Raw genomic sequence first — 19056 nt, forward strand, 5'->3', positions numbered from 1 at the left:
AACTTATCCTAGGAAAATCCTCTCTGTCCCCTCATCCAGGCCAGAAGAGATCACAGGGGCATAGACCAGACACTGTCCTGCTGCACAACCTGGTGCCCACATAGAGCAGGGGGCAGTCCCCCAGAAAGTCTCTTGCCCTTTAGTTACTACCAGCCTGGCCTAGCTAGGATCATACTCCTAAATCTGATGCCAGACTTGGGCTATAGATAGACCACTGGTTGGGGTGTGTGTGTGTGCTACTTGTTACAAAAGTGTTAACAGTTTATTTGGGCACCAAGACTGATGTCTAGATCAATTAATGAAAGCAAATGACGACTGGGTTGGGGTTCTCCAAAAGTTCTGGATGGTGAACAGAGATCCAGGCTTGGGGATGAAGTCAGGGCAGTGAAAATGTCTGTTCGAAGGGAGAATAGGGCACTCTCTTGTCACAGCTTGGCCAGGCCAAGCCCACATCACCTGGGACTGCCGTTGTATGCCCAGGATTTTGTTAATTCTCCAGCTGGAAGAGGGCAGAGTCAGAAGGGAGAGATAAAAACTTTGCTCTTTCGCAGGTTGTTGGCTCTCAGCGAGGGGGCGTGTCACTTCACTTAGCCTCTAGGGACTCTAAGGGCAAGGTGTACTGACCTGCCTAGGCTCCACAGCTATGGCGGCTGATTAAGACCACTTGTGCACCTTGAGAGCAGAGGCTGGAGAGCTCGGCCTGCGAAAGAGCCGGAGGACAGCAGAGAGGGGTGTGTTGGGGAGTGAAAGGGGCTGCAGATCTCTATGAGAGAGCCAGGGGCTGAAGCGCACCGCCTCAGAGATCGCCCTGGAGCTCTGGGAGTCCTCGCGCCCCGCGTGCGCGCCCGGCTGCTCCGCGCACCTGCGGCGGGCCCCGCGCGGGTCTGAGCGGCGGGCGGGCCGCGCGCACAGGTGGCGGCGATTGGGCAGGCGGGGCCCGGAGGGTGACGTCACGAGCTCCGGTCCTGGCGGCAGAAATAGGGCAGCCGCGGCGGCGGTGGTACGGCAGCGGCGGTTCACGGAGCTGGAGCCGAGACAGCCTCCTGCACGTCCGGGACCCGCCGACAGCCGGAGAGACCGACCGAAGGACGCGGGGTCGGGTCGCCGCCACCGCCGCCACAGGCGCTCCCGTCCGACCGCGTCCGGCCACCTGGTCTTCCCTCGGCCGCGGCCACCTCAGGTACGCGGGCGCGGGGAGAGTGCCAAGACGCCGCCGCCAGCAGCCGGTCCCGCTGCGTCCCGCTGGGGTCCCGGCGCCCGCGGCTCCGCGTCTCCCTGCAGGGCCTTGCACGGACGCTCGCTTGTCCTCACCGCCGGCTCCAGAGAGCTAAGTTTGCCCCCCTGGCGGGCGGCGGGCACGGGACCACGGGACTCGGGCTCGCCGGGGCTACCACGGCCACGGCCAGGACTCCGGGGAAAGGCTGGGGTGCGGAGGCTGGTGGCCGGTCTGCAGTAGGTATAGGAGTGACCCGGCCGGCGCGCAGAGCAGAACCGAGCCAGCAGCCCGCGCCAGCTCAGAGACCCCGCAGGCGCTGCTCCCGGTACTCGGGCCCCCGAGCAGCTTCGGAGAGCTAGGCGAGCGGCAGCCCCGCGGCTGGGCTTGGTGCCCTTGGCCCCGGGCTGGGGTGCGGAGCGCGCGTACTCGCTGCCTCCTACCTCCAGCTTTGCGGGGGAAACTTGCATGTCCCCACTGCAGCCCGAAGGGCCCGCTGCGCCCCGCCTGGCCATCGCTCCCCCGAGGTCCACAGAGTCTGCACGTTGGGGCTCGGCGGAGGCTGAGGAGATGGGACCGGGGCACCACCTCGTTCCGCGAGGCCCGCGGCTCCTGTTCTGTCCAGCTAGTCTCTGTTTCAAGAGAGCGTCCCTGCTGAGGAGTCGCTGGGGAGCAGTTTGTTTGGGGCACGCTCCCGCAGGGAGCTTGGTCCTAAGAGAGCTTGTGCAGTGGGTGATCTCCGCCCCTCTCTGCACCCGCAAAGGAGACCGGTTTCAAGTTTGGGGGGCACTCAAGCGACGCAGACACAGCGCTGAGCTTTGGGCGCTTGTCACCCCGAGTTGGTGGCCGAGCGCTGCGCGAGCCTTAGCGGCCCCCTTGAGCTGACGAAGCGGCGCCTTCGGCGCACTGGCCCACGGCCTGCCACCTGAGGACTTCGGCGCCCGCCACTCTGGCAAGGGCAGAAATCCGCTGCAAGCAGCAGGATCTCTCACAGTGGCCGGGACGTGGCGAGCAGCCCGTGCAGTGCGCCGGCGAGCTCAAGTTCCTGGGGCTCCGGGGAGTCGGGCCCTGCCGGGTCTCCGTGTAGCCCTGTTAGCCGCCCCCCGCCCTCCGGCGCAGTCCAGCCGACCTCGTTCCGGTAATTGTCGCCGACATTGATGAATCGCGCTGCCGCCGCTCTCCTCCGCTCTCCTCTAGGTGTCGCTTCCTTCGAGGGTTCCCGCGAGTGAAAAACAGCGCCAGTAGCTTTGATGGGTTCCCTTCCTAAATTTATTGCAAGCCTGTGCAAGGGGAATTGTGCCCGAGATAGAAACATTCGTACACATTCTGTGGGCCACGCAGAAACAATTTCATCAAGAGGCGGCACGGCAGCTCTTAACCAAATGTGCACAGAGAATGGGCCTCCATCACAGTCTCTGAGGCACAGGGAAGAAATTCAGACATTTATCCAAGGTCTAAAGTTATTTTCCCACCACCAGGCTTATGGAAAAGTCGGACTTGACTTTTAGCAGTGTCCTGTCTATGCTGGACTGGGTAGGTTCCTGTGCTTGCCCCTTCTGGCTCCGAGGAAGGCTTTGATGTGGGTGGTGGTTAGGTAGAGGGCTCAGCTGGGGAGTACATGGTCAAGGGACAGAGTGATGGGGCTTCTAGGACACCAGAGTTGCGGCAATCCTAAGGCAGTAGCTCAAACCCAAGCCATGAACTGATGCCCCACAGGGCCCATGCCTGCTTCCCATCTTGGTTTTGTGAGAAGAGGCTGCAGCATTACTACAGCATTTCTCTTCAGACACCCTTAGTTGAATTGGTAGGTTTCTTTCCATCCTAGGAAAACAGACCCTCCCTCCCTCAAGACTTTAGACTGAGCCAAACGTCATGCAAGATGATAGCCGTCTTCATATATACTGTAATGTGTTAAAGTTGTTCCAGTGGCTTTTTCTAAGACATTGTTTTTACCACCCTCAATTTTCCTTAATCTCAGGAAATCAATTTTTATTCCAGAGAGGGTCCAGCCTATTCCCATGGGCCTTGGGAGAACTTTTATCCCTTCTGCTCTGTCCAGGAGATGGGTGTGTGAGGAGTAGTTTGGATTTTTCTACTTTGACCCATCAGTTGCTTAGGATTCTTCTCTTCATCTCAGAGTTGCAGGATTTTTTTTTTTTTTTAAGTGATCTTCATGTTGTGATCTTCTGCTGGATTTAGTACCAAAATCCAGAAACAGGTCATTGAATAGTCACAATTTCCCAAATCTTTAATTCCTATTTTCCCTTTGTTGGTATGTTTCTGCAAATTCAACCTTCTTATGTTGCTTATGTGTGGTCAGTTGTGTGCTTACTAACTTGATGAAATTAGGAAATTATTTCACGAGCACATATGTCCTTATACTTTCTTTCTCTTAGTGCGTAACACAAAGGATGGGACTTTGGGGAAAATAGAACTCCTGTTGGGAGAATGTGGTACTTAAGCAGTATAAATGTTGAAATGATGAGAGTTCCTGGAACTCACAGGTGTGTTTGTTAAACTTCTTGGTATATAGGAGTGTCATAGATTGATCTATTTTCCACAGACTAATTTAGGCGTTCAATTTATCAAATGTTGGAACAATTAACCAAAGATAAAGAGCAGATAATTAATGGAAAGTGCAGTGTAACTTCATTATGGCTTGTTGCAGGGGCAGCCTGATACATTTCCATGCCTAAGTTCCTTGGGTTGGTATTTGAGGGGCTATCTTAGGAAGTTTGAACCCCTTCCTTTTTTCTTAAAACACTTGGATATCAAAACTAGGGTCCTGAGCCTTTCCGAGGAAATTAATTTGTAGCCCTATGGTGTTAGGTTAGGGTCAATATGGCTTTTCTTTTTTTCCTTTTAACATTGAGTAGACATAACAGAGGCTGCAGGATTTTGGTGGTCTCCAGGTGGTTTCCATTTGTTGATTGCCAGCATCCCATGTACAAAACACAATGAACCTCTAATAATTGGCTAAACATACACTTGGTTAGCTGGAAAGATGGGAAATTGAGGTGCCTCAGGGTCACAAAACTTACTGTTCTCTTTAAGGCTGGGGTGGTATTGCTTGGTTTTACCAAAGCATCTTCATAATTTCTGGTCTTGGTGGTTACAAAGAGAAGCCCTTTCCATGAGGCTAAATTGTAACATCTAATTCGGTAACGTTCCCATATTCTGGGAGAGATGCTGAGAGAGAACTCATGAGTAATGTCTCTGGAAGCTCTCAGGGTCTGAAGTCCCACTGTGCCCAAACAAGGCTGGTTCCCGGAGGAGAAAAGGGAAATTTGTATTAGAACCACTGCCAGTTTAATGTCCATGCATCTCCCTGGCCTCTGACCCCATTCAGTACAGACCACTTGCATGCTGGTGTGTGTTCTGTGGTGGCAGATTTGGAATCGACCTATTCATGCCTATTTTTCCCTAACCACTTGCCATTCTTATGTCACATTTTTCAATTTCTTGGAAAAGTGAGTCAGTTTTCTGAATGTCACATCTTACAAATTTGTAGTACCTCTATAATTTTAAATACAAGTAATAGCACACGTAGTGGCTTCTAATTATAAAACCAGAAAAATCCTGTGCTTTGCACACAGAGCAGATTCTTGATCTAGTAGGGCCCATCCTCCACTAAGAAAAGCAAAATTAGTCTGATTGAGACAGAATGCCAACATTCCATATGTATTTGTGACAATACAAGAGACATATATAAGAGACAAAGCCATTGCCTCGGGGTGAGGAGGCCTGATTTCAGTCTAGATCTGGCTCCTGATTTGGCTACCACATGGGGTGAATTCTTTGGCCTTCCAGGCTTCTGTCCTGTCTGTACCACAGCCAACCTAGCTCCTGATTCTTTAGATCATGGGGGAAAGTGAGGCTTGGGTGGAAAACCTCAGGGGAACCAGGTCTTTAATATCAAGTGATTGTGCTTTATGAGTTGTTTGAAAGAAAATGCAGTCCAGCTCTTTTACGAGAACGGTCTCCGATAGATTTATAGCCAGTCTTAGGACTCTAGTATGGATTGATTGAAGCTTATAAACCTAAATTGATCTCAAAAGGAACTCAAGGTTGAAAAAGAGAGTTTGTGATATTATAGATGGTACCTTGCCATTTCTATAATGAGGAGATCCTTGTATTTTCTTCTGTCTGAAGATCAGTTGGGCTCTTTGAAGGTGAGGAGTAATGAATCAACAAATCTCCTTCCCCCGGAGTGACTGTCTTCCTCATGTTGGCACTCCCCCTCAGTTGAGACGCATGCTTGCTGCCTGGCATTCTGTGCATCTCCTCATGATTTCTTTTTTTTCTTTTTTTTTTCCCCTACTACATTTCTTCCTGGCTGATAGAGACAGCAGTTCTGAGAGCTGAGGACCATGTGCCAAGTGGCCCCGTTCCGGGGAGGGATGCAGAGAGGAGCCATGTGGTTCTTTCCTCTCGCTCAGTTCCTCTGGAGGAGTGTGGCTCTTGGCAGCTGTCGGAGGAAAGGAGAGACTCAGGATTTCCTATCTTGCTTGACCTAGGTTTTCCCCATCTTGCTAAGAACAACTGTTGGCTGAAACAAAATACCACAAAGTATTGAGAGGCAGCAGAGGGAGGCTGTGAAGAGCACAGACGTCTTGCACAATCTACCTGCATGGCTTGGCATCCCATCTCTGCCATTTATTTGCCACATGGCTTTGGCAGGGTGCTTAGCCTCTCTGTGGCCTGTCTGCTGTGTCATCTGACTAGGGAATTCTTAATGCCCTCCTCATGGAGTAGGAGTGAGGCGAGTGAGTTAATACCTGCGAAGAGTTTAGAACAGCGCCTGACACATGTTATTGTTACATAAGTGCTAACCAAAGAGATGACTTCTATTTGGCTATTACATACATCATCAAAATCAGTTTCGACCCAATATTAATTCTTTTTTTATGAACTGAGCCGTCATAAAACTTGAGTTGTAAATTTTCAGGCTGTTGCTCCTGTAGATAAAATGAGTTGTCAATCACAGTGAGTATAAAATAACATCGGACAGGCATCCACCATGCAAATGGAGTCCCATCTGGTGGTGGCCAAGCTGAGCGAAATGTTACAAAGAAGCTGGGAATATTTCAGTCATTGGCCTGGCTCTTGTGTTTCCTTGTCTGTAAATCTTCGGGTAACCTCAGTGTAAACTAGATAAAACCAGACATGAGTCCAGGTGCCATAGGCCTGGAGCCCAGGCTCCTTGAAGCAACAACTTGAAACAACTGGTTTAATATCACAGGTCTGGGTATACCTTCTAAAATAGTTTTGCAACTTGCCAAATTAACAATTGAGGTGAACAGATTTTATTTTGATGCTATCCATTAATAATAAAACATCAAACATAATTGGTCTTGGATTACTATGCAAATTGAAAACTAAATAGTCGGTTTTGTGGCTTGAATATTTCTTAACTCCAGAAATTGACATTTGTATATTGAGTCAGTTTTGATTATTTTGCTGTTTTTGGTTTATTCAGGCTTGAAAGCATGATGGGGGAGAAAAGAAGACCTTTTGTACATGTGCTTTCCTTGTGAGTGCTGTTTCATATGGATAAGTAGGGAATACTTCTCAAAAATAAAGTAGGAAAGAGTGTCTTTCTAGTTCTAGCTTAAGCACTGGTGTTTTTTGAAAAGATTTATTTATTTTAGAGAGAGAGCGTATGTGCATGAGCTGGAGGGACAGAGGGAGAGAGAATCTTCAGGAGACTCCAGGTTGAGCATGGAACCTGATACAGGGCTCCATCTCACAACCCAAGTCATGACCTGAGCTGAAAGCAAGATACCTAGGTGCCCCTCAGTATTGGTATGTTAAAAAAAAAAAATTTCCAAAAATCTAGTAAATGCTTTCTGCAGTTCTAGGCACATGGCTCTGCATTCAGAAGACAATAATTTATGGAGAGTAGGGAGTTGCCCTATTTATTTTCAGAAGAACTGGTTGCAGTTTTTACTTTCTTTTAGGTCTGAATTTGATTTTTCTCCACACTCCGCAGTCTGTGTGAAGAACTCACACACTGTGGCCAGAGTTCTGGATCAGGAGTGTGGCTCAGGGACTGCTGGGAATGCTCTACTTCTGTCCCAGGTAGCATTGCATGAGGCCATTGCCCTTAGCTCTGCCTTCCTCAGAGTGTGGAGCAGGTGCTGACGGTGACAAGACTGTGACCTTCACACTATGTTTACTGTTCACTCAGACTACTGTCTCAGTCACTCCAGCTTTGCCAACAGATGTCAAAGATGAAGAGGCAGATAGAGGAATGGAAGCCTGTGGACTGTTTGTATGACAGGAGACATGTTTTCTTAAAAGACCGTCATGACTTACAACCTTGCCTTTTCAGAGGCCAGTGTTAGATGCCATAACTTTTAGCCCTATTTCTCCTTCATGTGGGCATTTTCTGTCTCAAGTGAGGGATATAAAGCATATCTGGAAAGGCAGCCAAAGGAAGCTGGGAATGTGGTAGGAGTGAATTTGTTTCGTGGTCCAGGGATCAGTGCTAGTGATGGTGGGATACCTCCAACCCTTCTGGTTCGAAGTAGGCATCCCCCACAGCTCTCACCATGGGAGTGAGAGGGCGTGGATTCCTCCACCAGCCTGTAGTATCTGCCAAGCTGCTTCATCATTTCTGTCTGGGATACCTGCCCTGGACCAGTTCAAGGCCAGATCACATGGAATGCTGGCCTCCGAAGCACTCTGTGTTTCCATATTCCCCACCACAATCAGGATGCCGTGTGCACCACATGCAATTAAGCACTAAATTGTGTAATGCTCACAGAAATCAATAAGCCCTCTGGTTTCCTTGAGGACGAGTTGTAAATACTGCACGATGAGTTCTATCTCCCTGGCTGCGTTTCTTGAACAGAGATGGGGAAATCAAGGTTGGAATGTTACAGTAGAAACCTTAAAAAAAAAAAAAATGGTAGGGCTGATTGGACAGGTTGACTAGCCTGTGTCCTTGTCCCATTAGCACCTCAGCACGTGATAGGGAGTTGAATATCTGTTGTGGCTGATCCTTAGCTTTTTCATCTGTGTAATTCTTTGGTTACTTTGAATTGCCCATTTCTTCTAGGACTTCAGATCTCTTACTGCATGAGCCCCAGGAACCACCTTAAAGGTTATTGAAATCCCGTTATCCACTGGGTGCTTGACTTCCTCTACACAAAGGAACAGTCTTGAAAGGAAGATTTTGAGCTTTATGCCCTTTTGAATCTCGCTGTCTTATAAACTGAGACATCAGCCACAAACAGGGTACCTTACATTTAACATAACTCCTCATCAGTCTTCACTGATCACTAATTGTATGCCCAGCCTCAGTGCTTTCTGAAGGGTCTGAAGCTTGGCTGTGTGGTTATGGAACAGAAGTGACACAGCTGCTCTCCCCTCGTTGGTTCTTTTAGATGGAGTGGTAGCTGCCATGTTGGGTGGCTTTCCACACCATTGTATGCATAGAGTTGTTAACTCTGTGTCCAACACTGACTTCTTTAACCCTCACCACAATCCTATGAAATACATATTATGGAACCCTTTTTAGAGGTGAATAAACTAAGGCTCAGAAGTACTGGAACTTCTCCAAAGTAGGGCAGAAGGGCTGGTGGTAGGATTTAAACTCTGGTGTGTCTGATTCTGGAGTACAAGCTCTACCTACCCACCCTGTGACGTGCTAATGTTTTGCAATATTTAATTCTGAACATCTGTCATTTTCTCAACAGACTCCACGAAATGAAACCGGGACGCTTATGGCTGCATCTCGTGCTGCTTGGGGCCTCCCTGCCAGCTGCGCTGGGATGGATGGACCCAGGACCCAACAGAGGCCTGAACATGGGTGTGGGTGACCCACAGATGGAGGTATGGTCACATAACGCCTGCTAGGATGCTTGAAACTTTCTGCTTTTCCATGCCAGTGTATCTGATTTCTTCTCTACCTTTGGTTTATATCAGTTAGATTGCAGTGTGAGTTAAAATTGTTCCCTCTTTTTGATAGGGGACAGAAGGACACAGCATGCATTGGTCTGGACAGGAGGTTTTATGTCATGCTGTAAGTGATAAGTCTAAAATCTCTGCAATGCTGAAAACGTATTCCAAAACCAGGCTTTAGTTGTATGGTTTGTCTTCCGCAAAGAGCCTCAAGAGAATGGCCTTTTTGTATATTTAATAAAACTCTGAAAATGCAGACTCAATGGTAGAGCACACCCATGTGAATTAATGAAGTCTTTTAATTACAAAATGTGTTTTAAAAGAGAGAGACTCCTTTTCACGTACACAGATAAAAAACACCAGGCTGAGAAAGAACTGGCAAGTAGGGTTCCTAAGGGAGCCTGTCTTAATGAACAGATAAGAATGATTAATGGCATGTTAGGTATATATAAATGCTTCTAAAGTGCTTGAAAAACTTATTCTCAAATGCCTCCCCAGAGAGTCTCGATACACTGCTAATTGCTCAGCGAACTTGGTCTTAAGTACCGGAGAGGATTCATAAGCTGCACCCTCGCCCTGCTCAGGTAGTAGGCCTAAGGAATTTGGGGCTTGTGAGGGGGTGCAGTTTCTCTGCAGAAATTGCTTTGTGTGTGTCAGACCCTAAGAAATGACTACACCCTTTTTCATCAAAGCTACCTGGGATTTTCTTTATGACATGGTAAATGCAAATTCTTGCCGAAGAGCTTCTCAGGCCATTTCAGCTCCCATTGCCTTCCTGGTGCACGCCTGCCTCTTGTCTCTGTGCTTGTTTCCTGTCCTTTGGAATGAGATAGAAAAATTACCTCCCAAAGTCAACATCACCAGAGAGTGAATAAAGACACACAGTGTGTGGATGGTAGGATTAATGCATTATTTGATCAAAAGACACGATGTCTTTCTCATTATTACTTAATCGTAATGCAATCCCAGACCTACAGACCTTAATCTCCGGGGAGCTTCAGAAGTCTTTGAATGCTCACGTTTGCTGCTGAGGTTCACGTGGCTTCCTTTTGTGGTGAGCAGGTGATTGAAGAGCGTCACTCTCTCCCATCACAGTCCGTGAAGGACACGACTTAATGGCCTTTTGAAAGAGCCTGGAGGCTGACTCGCTAGCCAGCACAGCATTTCCCATATGGGATGGCTTAATCATTACACTCATATCCATACAGAGGGAAAATGATCCTACAAATATATTGTTGAATATTTAATAGCAAAGCAAACAGCAAACACATAGATAAGCTTTTTTAGTCTTCTTACTATTGGGGCTCATTGGCCCACTCTTTTAAATTGCCTACTTCAATTAAAGGAGTCAAACCAATTAAGGTAGGATTTAGCTGGAGGTAAAGTGAAGGTAATTTAATATCAACCTAGGGCATCTTTATCTTGGCTGTTAACAGCCTAACACCAAGAAAGAACAGATAATGCTCATTCCGAGGCAGGGAGGCTTTCTGTTGGTTAGTTTTGGGGTGTTGTTTTTCTTGCCGCATCAGGGTAGAACCCAGGAGATGAAGCCCTCTCCCATTTCCAGGCCTTGTGCTGTTTCGGGAAAAGGAAATGATACCTGTATGGACTCCAAACGCAGGAACAGCTGCCTTATCAATCCAGTTCGTGGCTGTGCATTGCATTTTTGCAAAGTGTAATAACTTGTACTCATAGAGTCTGTTTTTATCAATGATGAAATGAGAAGATGGCCATTTGGATGGGCCTAGGATATAGGACAGCCTCAGCAAAGTTCTGATAGAGCAGGACATGGATATGGAACTGATGTGTGCTGATTCTGACCGTGCTCTGTGCATGGCCTCTCCATGCCATTCTTCACTAGCATCATGTGTTGGATTCTGTCCCTTCATCCCACATACTGACTCCTCTCCTCCAGGGCTTAGCTCTGGTTCTCATCTTTTCTCTGGAACCTTCTTTGAGCACACTTTGGTCAAATTTGATGTCATGTTCTGAACTAGTCCTTTTTATTTTTTAAATACATATTTTTTATGTTAGCAGACGAAGGAAGCCAATTTTATGTATGTTTCCCTTCCTTACAATGTCTAATAATTTTCAGAGCACAGTAGAGACTCATTATGTTTTTGAGCTGATTGGTATTCAACATTTAGTATTAGTGGTGAAGTCACTCCAGTGTTGTCAGACTTTAGTGTAGACAGTCCGTAATTTCTGCGTATGGCAGCCTGACCTGTGCGGCAGGTGCATGACCAGTGGGGACATGAATGGTCCCCCAGCCAAGCTGTAGGCAGCTTACTGGCCAGGCTTGTCACTCATCAACATCCAGGTATTTCTCCTTCAAACTGTAGCTATTAATATGTCCATAACTGACTGTCCAGACTATTCTAAACTCCTCTAGCAGTTTCCTCAGACAGTCTTACTTTCCGGAACAATCATAGCCAACCGAGTTTCCTGTAACTCCATAAATTAATCAGGACCTAAATGGTAACACGTTTCTGTGTGTGTTTTCTTCCTGCTAATACTACTTTGCAAAAACATTCATTGACTTCAGATTTTTAAAGTACTTGGAAAGCATTAATAAGATTTGACTTCCCTTTAAAGTTATTACACCAATTACTTGAGCATCCTAAGGGTAAATACGGATGAAATGACCAGAGCATGTGTGCGTTCACTCATTTGTAAAGCAATGATAGCGTATGTAAGTTTTGTTAAATTATTGTTTTATGTACAAAGACCGCAGTTGAAATAGCTTCAAGGAGTTTATCGTTTTACAAATGTAGATGAAACAAAGTGGAGCTGGGTGGAGTGCCTCTTTAATAAGAACTGAGTGGCAGACTGTGGCCTAGAATACTAATGAAATTCTGAATTCAGAGGAAACAATGCTGAGAGATACAACTCAACAAAATTCTAAAATAATTAAAATTTCCCCCTTTCCCCTATTCTCTGGCCAAGATAAATGTAGTACTAAAATCAGTATTGGTAGAATTTTTTATTTGCGGAGAATAGGAAAGTGAGAGAGGTCAGACCCAGGAACCCACCTTCTTCTGAGGGGTGGACATTTGTGGGAGGGTTCTCCCTGCCTTTCAGCCCTCACTGCTGTGTTCCCACTGTTCGCTGGGATCTCGGATTGGATGGTGGCCTTAAGTGTCCTTCATATATCCCGCTGTGCCTTCTCCACATTGCTCTGACCCAGAGTTACTAGTCCTGTACTAAATATGCCTCAGTGCTTACAGACCAGGGAAGGGCTGTGATGTCAGACACCCAGTGCTTTCAATGTGTGCAGTCTCTGAGAGGGTAGTTTTTGAGGAATAAATGTTTCTGGTGGTCTCAGTAATCAGGGTGGTCACCCACTTCCCTAACCCCAGGAGAGTCAGCCTAAGAAAGCACCTACCGTCCTTTTGCCCTTCTGCACGTATTAGTCCTAGATGCCACTGACTGCGCCCAGGGGTGCCCCCATTCCTGGGTGGGGGTGTCTCCTAAGGCAGAAACCTGGAGTGCTCCGGCTTCCTTTTACATTTGTTGGGCATTGAGGAGATTGGAGACTGCTAAGACTGGGCACTAATTTTTTAAAAATAGTTCTTTTTTGAGTTAGTGTTGTTACTGTTACGTAGTTGACTGATTTTAAGACCACACTCTTCTAGTTATGGTCTCCTCCCCACCCCCAACCCATGCTCCACTCTTCTGACTGGTGATGGAGAGAGTAGCTGATCTTCTTGTGGGCTTTGAGGCATCCATGATTCACCTCTCCTTCCTCTTGCCCCTCTGTCTGTGGGTGTGGGAACACCACCTCCCTTCTCCCTGCAAACAGATGGGGTCCGGGCTGGTATTTTCCGAACTTCATCTGTAGACCTATGTGCATGTCTTATGGATGTTTTCTTTGGAGTCCCCATTCCTAGACACTCAACGGTACCAACTCTGACATTTAACTGGCTTGCCTCAGTGAGCTGTCCCAGCAAAGGGCCTGAGTGGGCCTTCCCTGGGGCATGACTGCGAGCTACACCCCTCTTGGAGGATCCAGGACCTCTGTACATCTGTAGACCTGGCATGGGGAGGGAGGGGGAGGCGGCTTCTTCTCTGATTCTGGAATATTCGGGCATAGCTGCCTACTGACAATTCTCCATCAGAGGTGTGGATTTTTAGTTTCTCAGCCTCAGGTTGGGAGAAATGAGGAATAAAACCTCTTATCTGCTGATGTGTGAGTAAATCCGTAGTATTCTTGGTGAAAGATGGTGATGAGTACTGCAAGTTCCTAGGGGCACTGGAGGAGCTAGTTCTTACCTCTGGAGTTAGTGCAGGCTGTGCCCTACACCAGCCTCTCTTGAATTTCAGTGTGCTTGCAAAGAACAGGGGGGTCCTGTTAAAATGCCGATGCAGTAGAGCTGGAGGGGATGGTCCGGAGAGTCTGCCTTTCTCATGAGCTCCAGGTGATGCTGATACTTCTGGTTCCAGGGGACACTGGACACAAAGGCCATAGAGGAGTCCCCTCGACCCTGCCTGCGTACATCCCAGAAGGAGATTCCGTTTGGTGATGAAACCCAGCTTTTTATTTGTTTTTGTTTTTTAGCTTTTGTCAATGTGACAAGGCTGCCTGTAGTCAGTAAAAGGAGCTGAATGTACAGGGTGCCGTTCTGCTGGGGGATAGCTTCACACTGGGTGGGCTTGCAGGCAGGTGGGTGAGGGAAGCGGGAAGGGAAGTAGCCTGGCTTTCAGAGTCTTTTTCACCTATTTTGAAGCAAGCAAGTGGACAGACAAGCTTGGCTCTCTGTGTGTAGGGTTCCTCACTGTTTGGGTGCAGGCGATTTAAATCCTGAGGGTCCGCCCACACTCTCGTGCTCCCACCCGTCACTGTCTCTCTGTCACTCATACTGGTGTCCTGCCCAGTTCCTGTTCCCAGAGCCCAGCCAGACTTTTCTGGGGATGCATCTTCTCGGCTGTTGTCGTGTTTGAGGGTCTTGTTTTTGTGTTTACCCTCAGACAGGGGAAGTTGCTGTCTTTGTCTTCGTGTCAGAGGTTTTTCCTCTCTAACTTCTCCCGGCAAGCTGCCCACCATGTACTGGTTAGTGCGCTGTAGGCCCCTGGCGTAGTTTGAGATCGTAGTTAATAGAGTTTTAATTGGCTCTGAAAAGTTCTGTGACCCAGGAAAATGAACATTTATGAGTTCACAGAAAGCCATTATTCTTCTTCCTCTTAATTTAGCATTTACTCATCTACTTTTTTAAAATGCCTCTGCTATTAAAATAATCTATGCTTCTGTAGGAAACTTTCCACCCTTATTATCAGGACATCAGGCCATGCATTGTAAATGGGGCTCTGATTTCCATTTTTCGGGGAGTTGGCAGCATCAAATCTTCCAGGCCCCAATCATCTGCTTGATTTATTCTCTATGACTTGTGGGTTATCTCTCTTGTTTACCATTTAGAGAGAAGTAAATGTCATGATGGTGTCAGATGGACTCTAACAGGCTCTCTGTGAGTGGGCTCTGCTCTTCTGTCCTGCCAAGCCAGGGCCGTTGTCCTTCTGCTTCCATCCACTGTGGTTGCTACTGTGAGTCTCCTGGGCCTTGTCTTGTCTACAGCCACTGGGAAGATGGAGGGCCCTGGTCTCAGAAACAGAGGGGATAGGATAAGATGGGCCCTCTACTCCAAGCAATAGCACCCGAGCTGACAGCAGCTACTCAGGTACACTGGTGTGGGGAGGAAGAAGTCTGCCCCTCTGGCCAAGAAGCCACCTGTCCATATGGCCTTGCTTCTCATATACTTGCTTTTTGACCTTAGGGCTTCCCTTGAGTCCAGAGACATGGGCCAAGAGAAACCCGTCTCTTTCCTCCTGAACCTGGTCCCAAGAAGAAGTTTTTTAAAAAGTAAAACCTGGGTATTCTCCTTTAATACATGGTCTTGGTCTCCAACCCTGGAGACCAGCACTTCATAGCTCCATGCTGTGCTTGGCTGGGGCAAAGACTATCATGAAATTCAGAAAATAAAATTAACTTCACTTTAGTTTAATTTCAAAGTCTGTTTCCCTGACAGCATTTCTGAGCTTAGTAGGGAGTGGTGATGCTGGACCCAGGTGTGAATGGACCCTTGCAGGGTGGAGACGGGAAAGGAATTCTCATGGGGGCCTGTGGGGAAAGGGCAGCTTGTGATTTAACTGAGGCTTCCTCCTCTCCTCCCAGAGATGGTGTCGTACTGTGATGTTTTGGAGGAAGAGGCTCCTGAGGGAAGGATCTGTCATAGTGAGGTCAGACAGAAGTAGAGGGGGCCGGTGGGGATGGAAGGGGAAGGTGGAGGCAGAGAGCTCTGAAGTATGTACATCTGGTCAGTAAGTGAATAGAAGTGCCCAGCTCTGGCGCTTGAGAAGGGAGAGACATCTGGCATGTCCCAAATGCTAGTAATCCACCTGTTTCATGGGTCATGTCTCTGCAGTCCAGAATAAAGCCCATTAGTCCTTTGACCCACTTCCAAGACTTGGAAGATGCTCCACTGGGGAGACCAAAGCAGAGCCCCATGAGCCCTGTAGAACCCTTCTCACTCAGAAGTGCAGGCTGCCCAAGGCAGCTTACTTCTGGATGAGAACACAGGATCTCATGTGGGTTCTGTGTTCCAGGTCCAGCCTGGCACAAACAAGCTCTGGGGACCTGAGACACTCCCTGCTCCTCTCTGGCCTCTGTTTACTCCTATGGAAGGTGAGAGGGTAGCCAGGATGCCACCTCAGATTGCCTTCAGGTTCTCTCCCCAGCTTAATTCTATGGCTGCTGAGTGTGCCCTTTCACACCGCGTTGTGAACATTTGAAATGTTGTTTCTTGGTTCTTCTAAGGCCCTCCAACACATGTGAAATCAGAAGGTTTGGCCCATCCTGTGTGCCTCAAGTCACTTGCATGTTCCCCTTTGGGAAGAGATAGCAGGGAGGAGTTCTCTGTCACTTGACTGGGGATGGGGGTGACCCTTTGGGGTCTATTTGACCACCATTGTTCTCCTGTCCTCTGTGCAGACCTTAGTTCAAAGAAGGCTTTATTGGGGCACCTGGTTGGCTCAACTGTTAAGCGACTGCCTTTGGCTCAGGTTGTGATCCCAGAGTCCTGGGATCGAGCCCCGCATCGGGCTCCCTGCTCAGTGGGGAGCCTGCTTCTCCCTCTTCCACGCCCCCTGCTTGTGCGCACTCGCTGTCTCTCTCTCTCTCTCTCTCTGACAAATAAATAAATAGGATCTTTTAAAAAACAAAAAAGCAAAGAAGGCTTTATTGCGGTGTGTGCTGATGGCACAGACTTGGGCACCCTTTGGGTGTCTGCAAGAGGAGGAGAAAGTCTTGAGAATACTGGGATGGAGAGGAGCTTGAGTGGACTGTCCTCTTCATTGTGTAACAGGGACTAAATCTGTGCAGTGTGCTGGGAGTGCACCCAAAGCACTGGCTCCTAGGCTTTTTGATCTCACAGAGCAGAAAAATGAAAATATTTTTTTAAAGATAAAGGTACTACCTAGAATTCCCGGTACCTCCTTATTTATGTTTTTATTTATTCTTTTTTTTTTTAATTTATGAAAGAAATGAAAGGCCATACTGCCAGAACCAAGGGTGGTGTGTCCCACAAGGGCCACCCACTGGCACATTCTGCATTGCCCGTGTGGATGTGTTGTCTGAAGACCTGTCACAGTGCACCTGTGGCTCACAGAAATGTTGATCTAAGACCATTGTGAATGGAGGCCCACAGACGCACATGGTGGTATGGCCTGGAGCTTTGCAGTGAGCAGAAGCCCAAGCCACACTGAGATACCAGGTCCCCAGATGCAGGTCTGGTGTTGTGCTCTGTGGTTTCTGTCTGAATTTCAAGTCTGGAAAGACATAGCTCCAAGTTAGGGAAGATGGATGCTCCTCCCACAAAGAGGCCCTTGTGCCTTCCACATAGGTGGGAGAGTCCACCTGCACGTGGGTGTTCAGTGTCCCATCCACATACTTCTCTCTGTTGAAGTGACAGGTATGTCTGGGTTGTAAAGGAAGAGTGGGGTATGGGTTTCTTGTTCATGGTTCTTTAAGTTTCTTCAGCTCTTGAAAAATGGCACACCACTGTTATTTAGTTGATGGTGTCTTCTAATAAGAGGCAGTTTTTTTTCACTCTTACTAGAGGTGGACTGGAGAATGGACAATGAGTGGCCTGTGGGATTCAGTTATTCCCTTAATCAAAGAGTGCATTTCACCTCAACTGCACATAGGGAGGGATGAAGACAAGTTGGTGCTGGTGGGAGGCTGGTGTTGGCCAGCAGGGAACCACCTGAGAGATCATTGGCTTCCCTCGATCTGTAGGATATTCCAAGAAGGTTCCTTTGTAATTGTTTAATGGTTCGTTTGAAGACCTTGTCCTTGGTTTTCACCTCTCTTTTGCTGTTCCAAGAAGGTGTTGAGTTCATGTTGAAATCTTTCTGGATTTTTTTCTTGACACTAGTCTGGACAATTGGAATAAAAACTTGTTTAAGCTGTTGTGTCATTCACATCTTGCTCTCTAAATAAAACAGAGCACTTTTCCCATTTATTTCTAGCCTCGCATTTCTGGAGGTTTTAGCTGGAAAACAAAGGTTGTCTCTGTAACTTTTGTTAAAATACTGTACAGTTTAAGTTTTTAGTTATTCTGGGTCTAGGCTCAGAGAAAAAGTGTGTGTGTGGGCATGTGTATATTTTTTGGAGTTGAGAAGGGCAGCCGTTGGCCCTATTTCTCACAGAAGTCTTTTCCAGAGAACACCACTGATCACCGTGAGCCTCTCATGGAGTCTAGTGGCTTCAGAAACCACTTCTGCTGACCACCTACTCATCTGTGAGGGTATTGGCAGCCTGGTCCAGCAGCAGACCCACTGCCAACTTAACAGGCTGAGGTTCAGCCCCAGTCAGGGGCTTAGGCCTCTGAGGCATGGCTTGCTTCTCTGACCATACCTCTCTCCCTGCTCAGGCTGAGTCCTCCTCTGAGCTCCTGGTAGCTTGGCTGCCTGTGGGGCGAGCTCCTGCAGTAGGCAGCTCTCTGGGCTCTGAGGAGAAATGGCTGCCATCCTCCCTGCCCAGGGAGGGTATGCTCTACCTTTCTCCTTTCTCCTCTAGCATAGTTAATGTTCCAAAACCCAATAGTTGGTGTTTTCCTGCTGAGGCTGAATCACTAGCTCCAGCTGGCACCTCGGCACTCTGCTCCTGAAGTATCTCTGTTCCTACCTTTGCGTCAGGGGTCCCTCACATCAGAAGGCCCAGTGCCTCCAATCTGCTTTTCCCCAGCTCAGTAGCTAAGGAAAGTCACTTAGTCTCCTGGACCTTCAGGTTAGCAGTGAGGAAAATGTAGGCAATAATAGGACTAGTTTCAGAGTTGTCATGATTGGGGGTACATGTACTATGTGGCATTGAACTTGGCAGTTAGAGTGGTGGTTTGTGTCCCACTAAGCACCCATCAGGAGGGTTGTGTACCTCTTCTTCTCTGTGGCCTGCATGTCGCTCTCTGCTGCAGTACCTACCACTCAGACCTTCAGCGGGTTCTCTTTCTGGTGGATGTTAAGTGCCCTTGGGTCTTGATCCCTGGGACCCCCAGTGGCCAGGGCATCCTGGAGCACAGTAGCAGGCTCAGATGTTTTAAGGGAGTGAATGGGTCCGTGATCTCTTACACATTTTGGCATCATATAGGGATTTGGACAAGGTGACTTGACTTTCTAGGACTCATTACAGAAGAAGCCCCAAGAAAGACCTGACTGTCTTCAGTTTCCATTTAGAGTAGACTCTCGTCCCAATTTCCGATATCCTCATTGAATCAATAGAAGCTTTAGAGAGTCCTGTGGGTGCCAGTCAGGGGGTGAAACACCTGACTGGCTCGAGGTCCCTTTCCTGCAGTGTTTGCCAGCATCTGCCTGGCCCAAGCTGTCCTTTCTGCCAAGAAGCCAGCATCAGTGTGATAGGTGCAGCACAACCTCGCCCCACATGGGAG

The 19056-nt window shown here is 48.0% G+C and overlaps 1 protein-coding gene across 1 annotated transcript in view; it reads left to right on the forward strand.

The window, feature by feature from the left end:
- The first annotated feature begins 981 nt into the window (after positions 1-981).
- The window catches only part of FSTL4 (follistatin like 4), a 408238-nt gene continuing 390163 nt past the window's right edge, over positions 982-19056 (forward strand). Inside the window, exons 1-2 of the mRNA XM_045075507.1 lie at positions 982-1180; positions 8917-9052. Coding sequence (XP_044931442.1) covers positions 8927-9052 — 126 coding nt within the window. The 5' untranslated portion in view covers positions 982-1180; positions 8917-8926. The remainder of the gene's footprint in view (positions 1181-8916; positions 9053-19056) is intronic.

This window comes from Mustela putorius, unplaced genomic scaffold (assembly GCF_011764305.1).
Source record: "Mustela putorius furo isolate JIRA1106 unplaced genomic scaffold, ASM1176430v1.1 tig00000145_pilon_pilon_pilon, whole genome shotgun sequence".
In the NCBI taxonomy this organism is placed as follows: domain Eukaryota; kingdom Metazoa; phylum Chordata; class Mammalia; order Carnivora; family Mustelidae; genus Mustela; species Mustela putorius.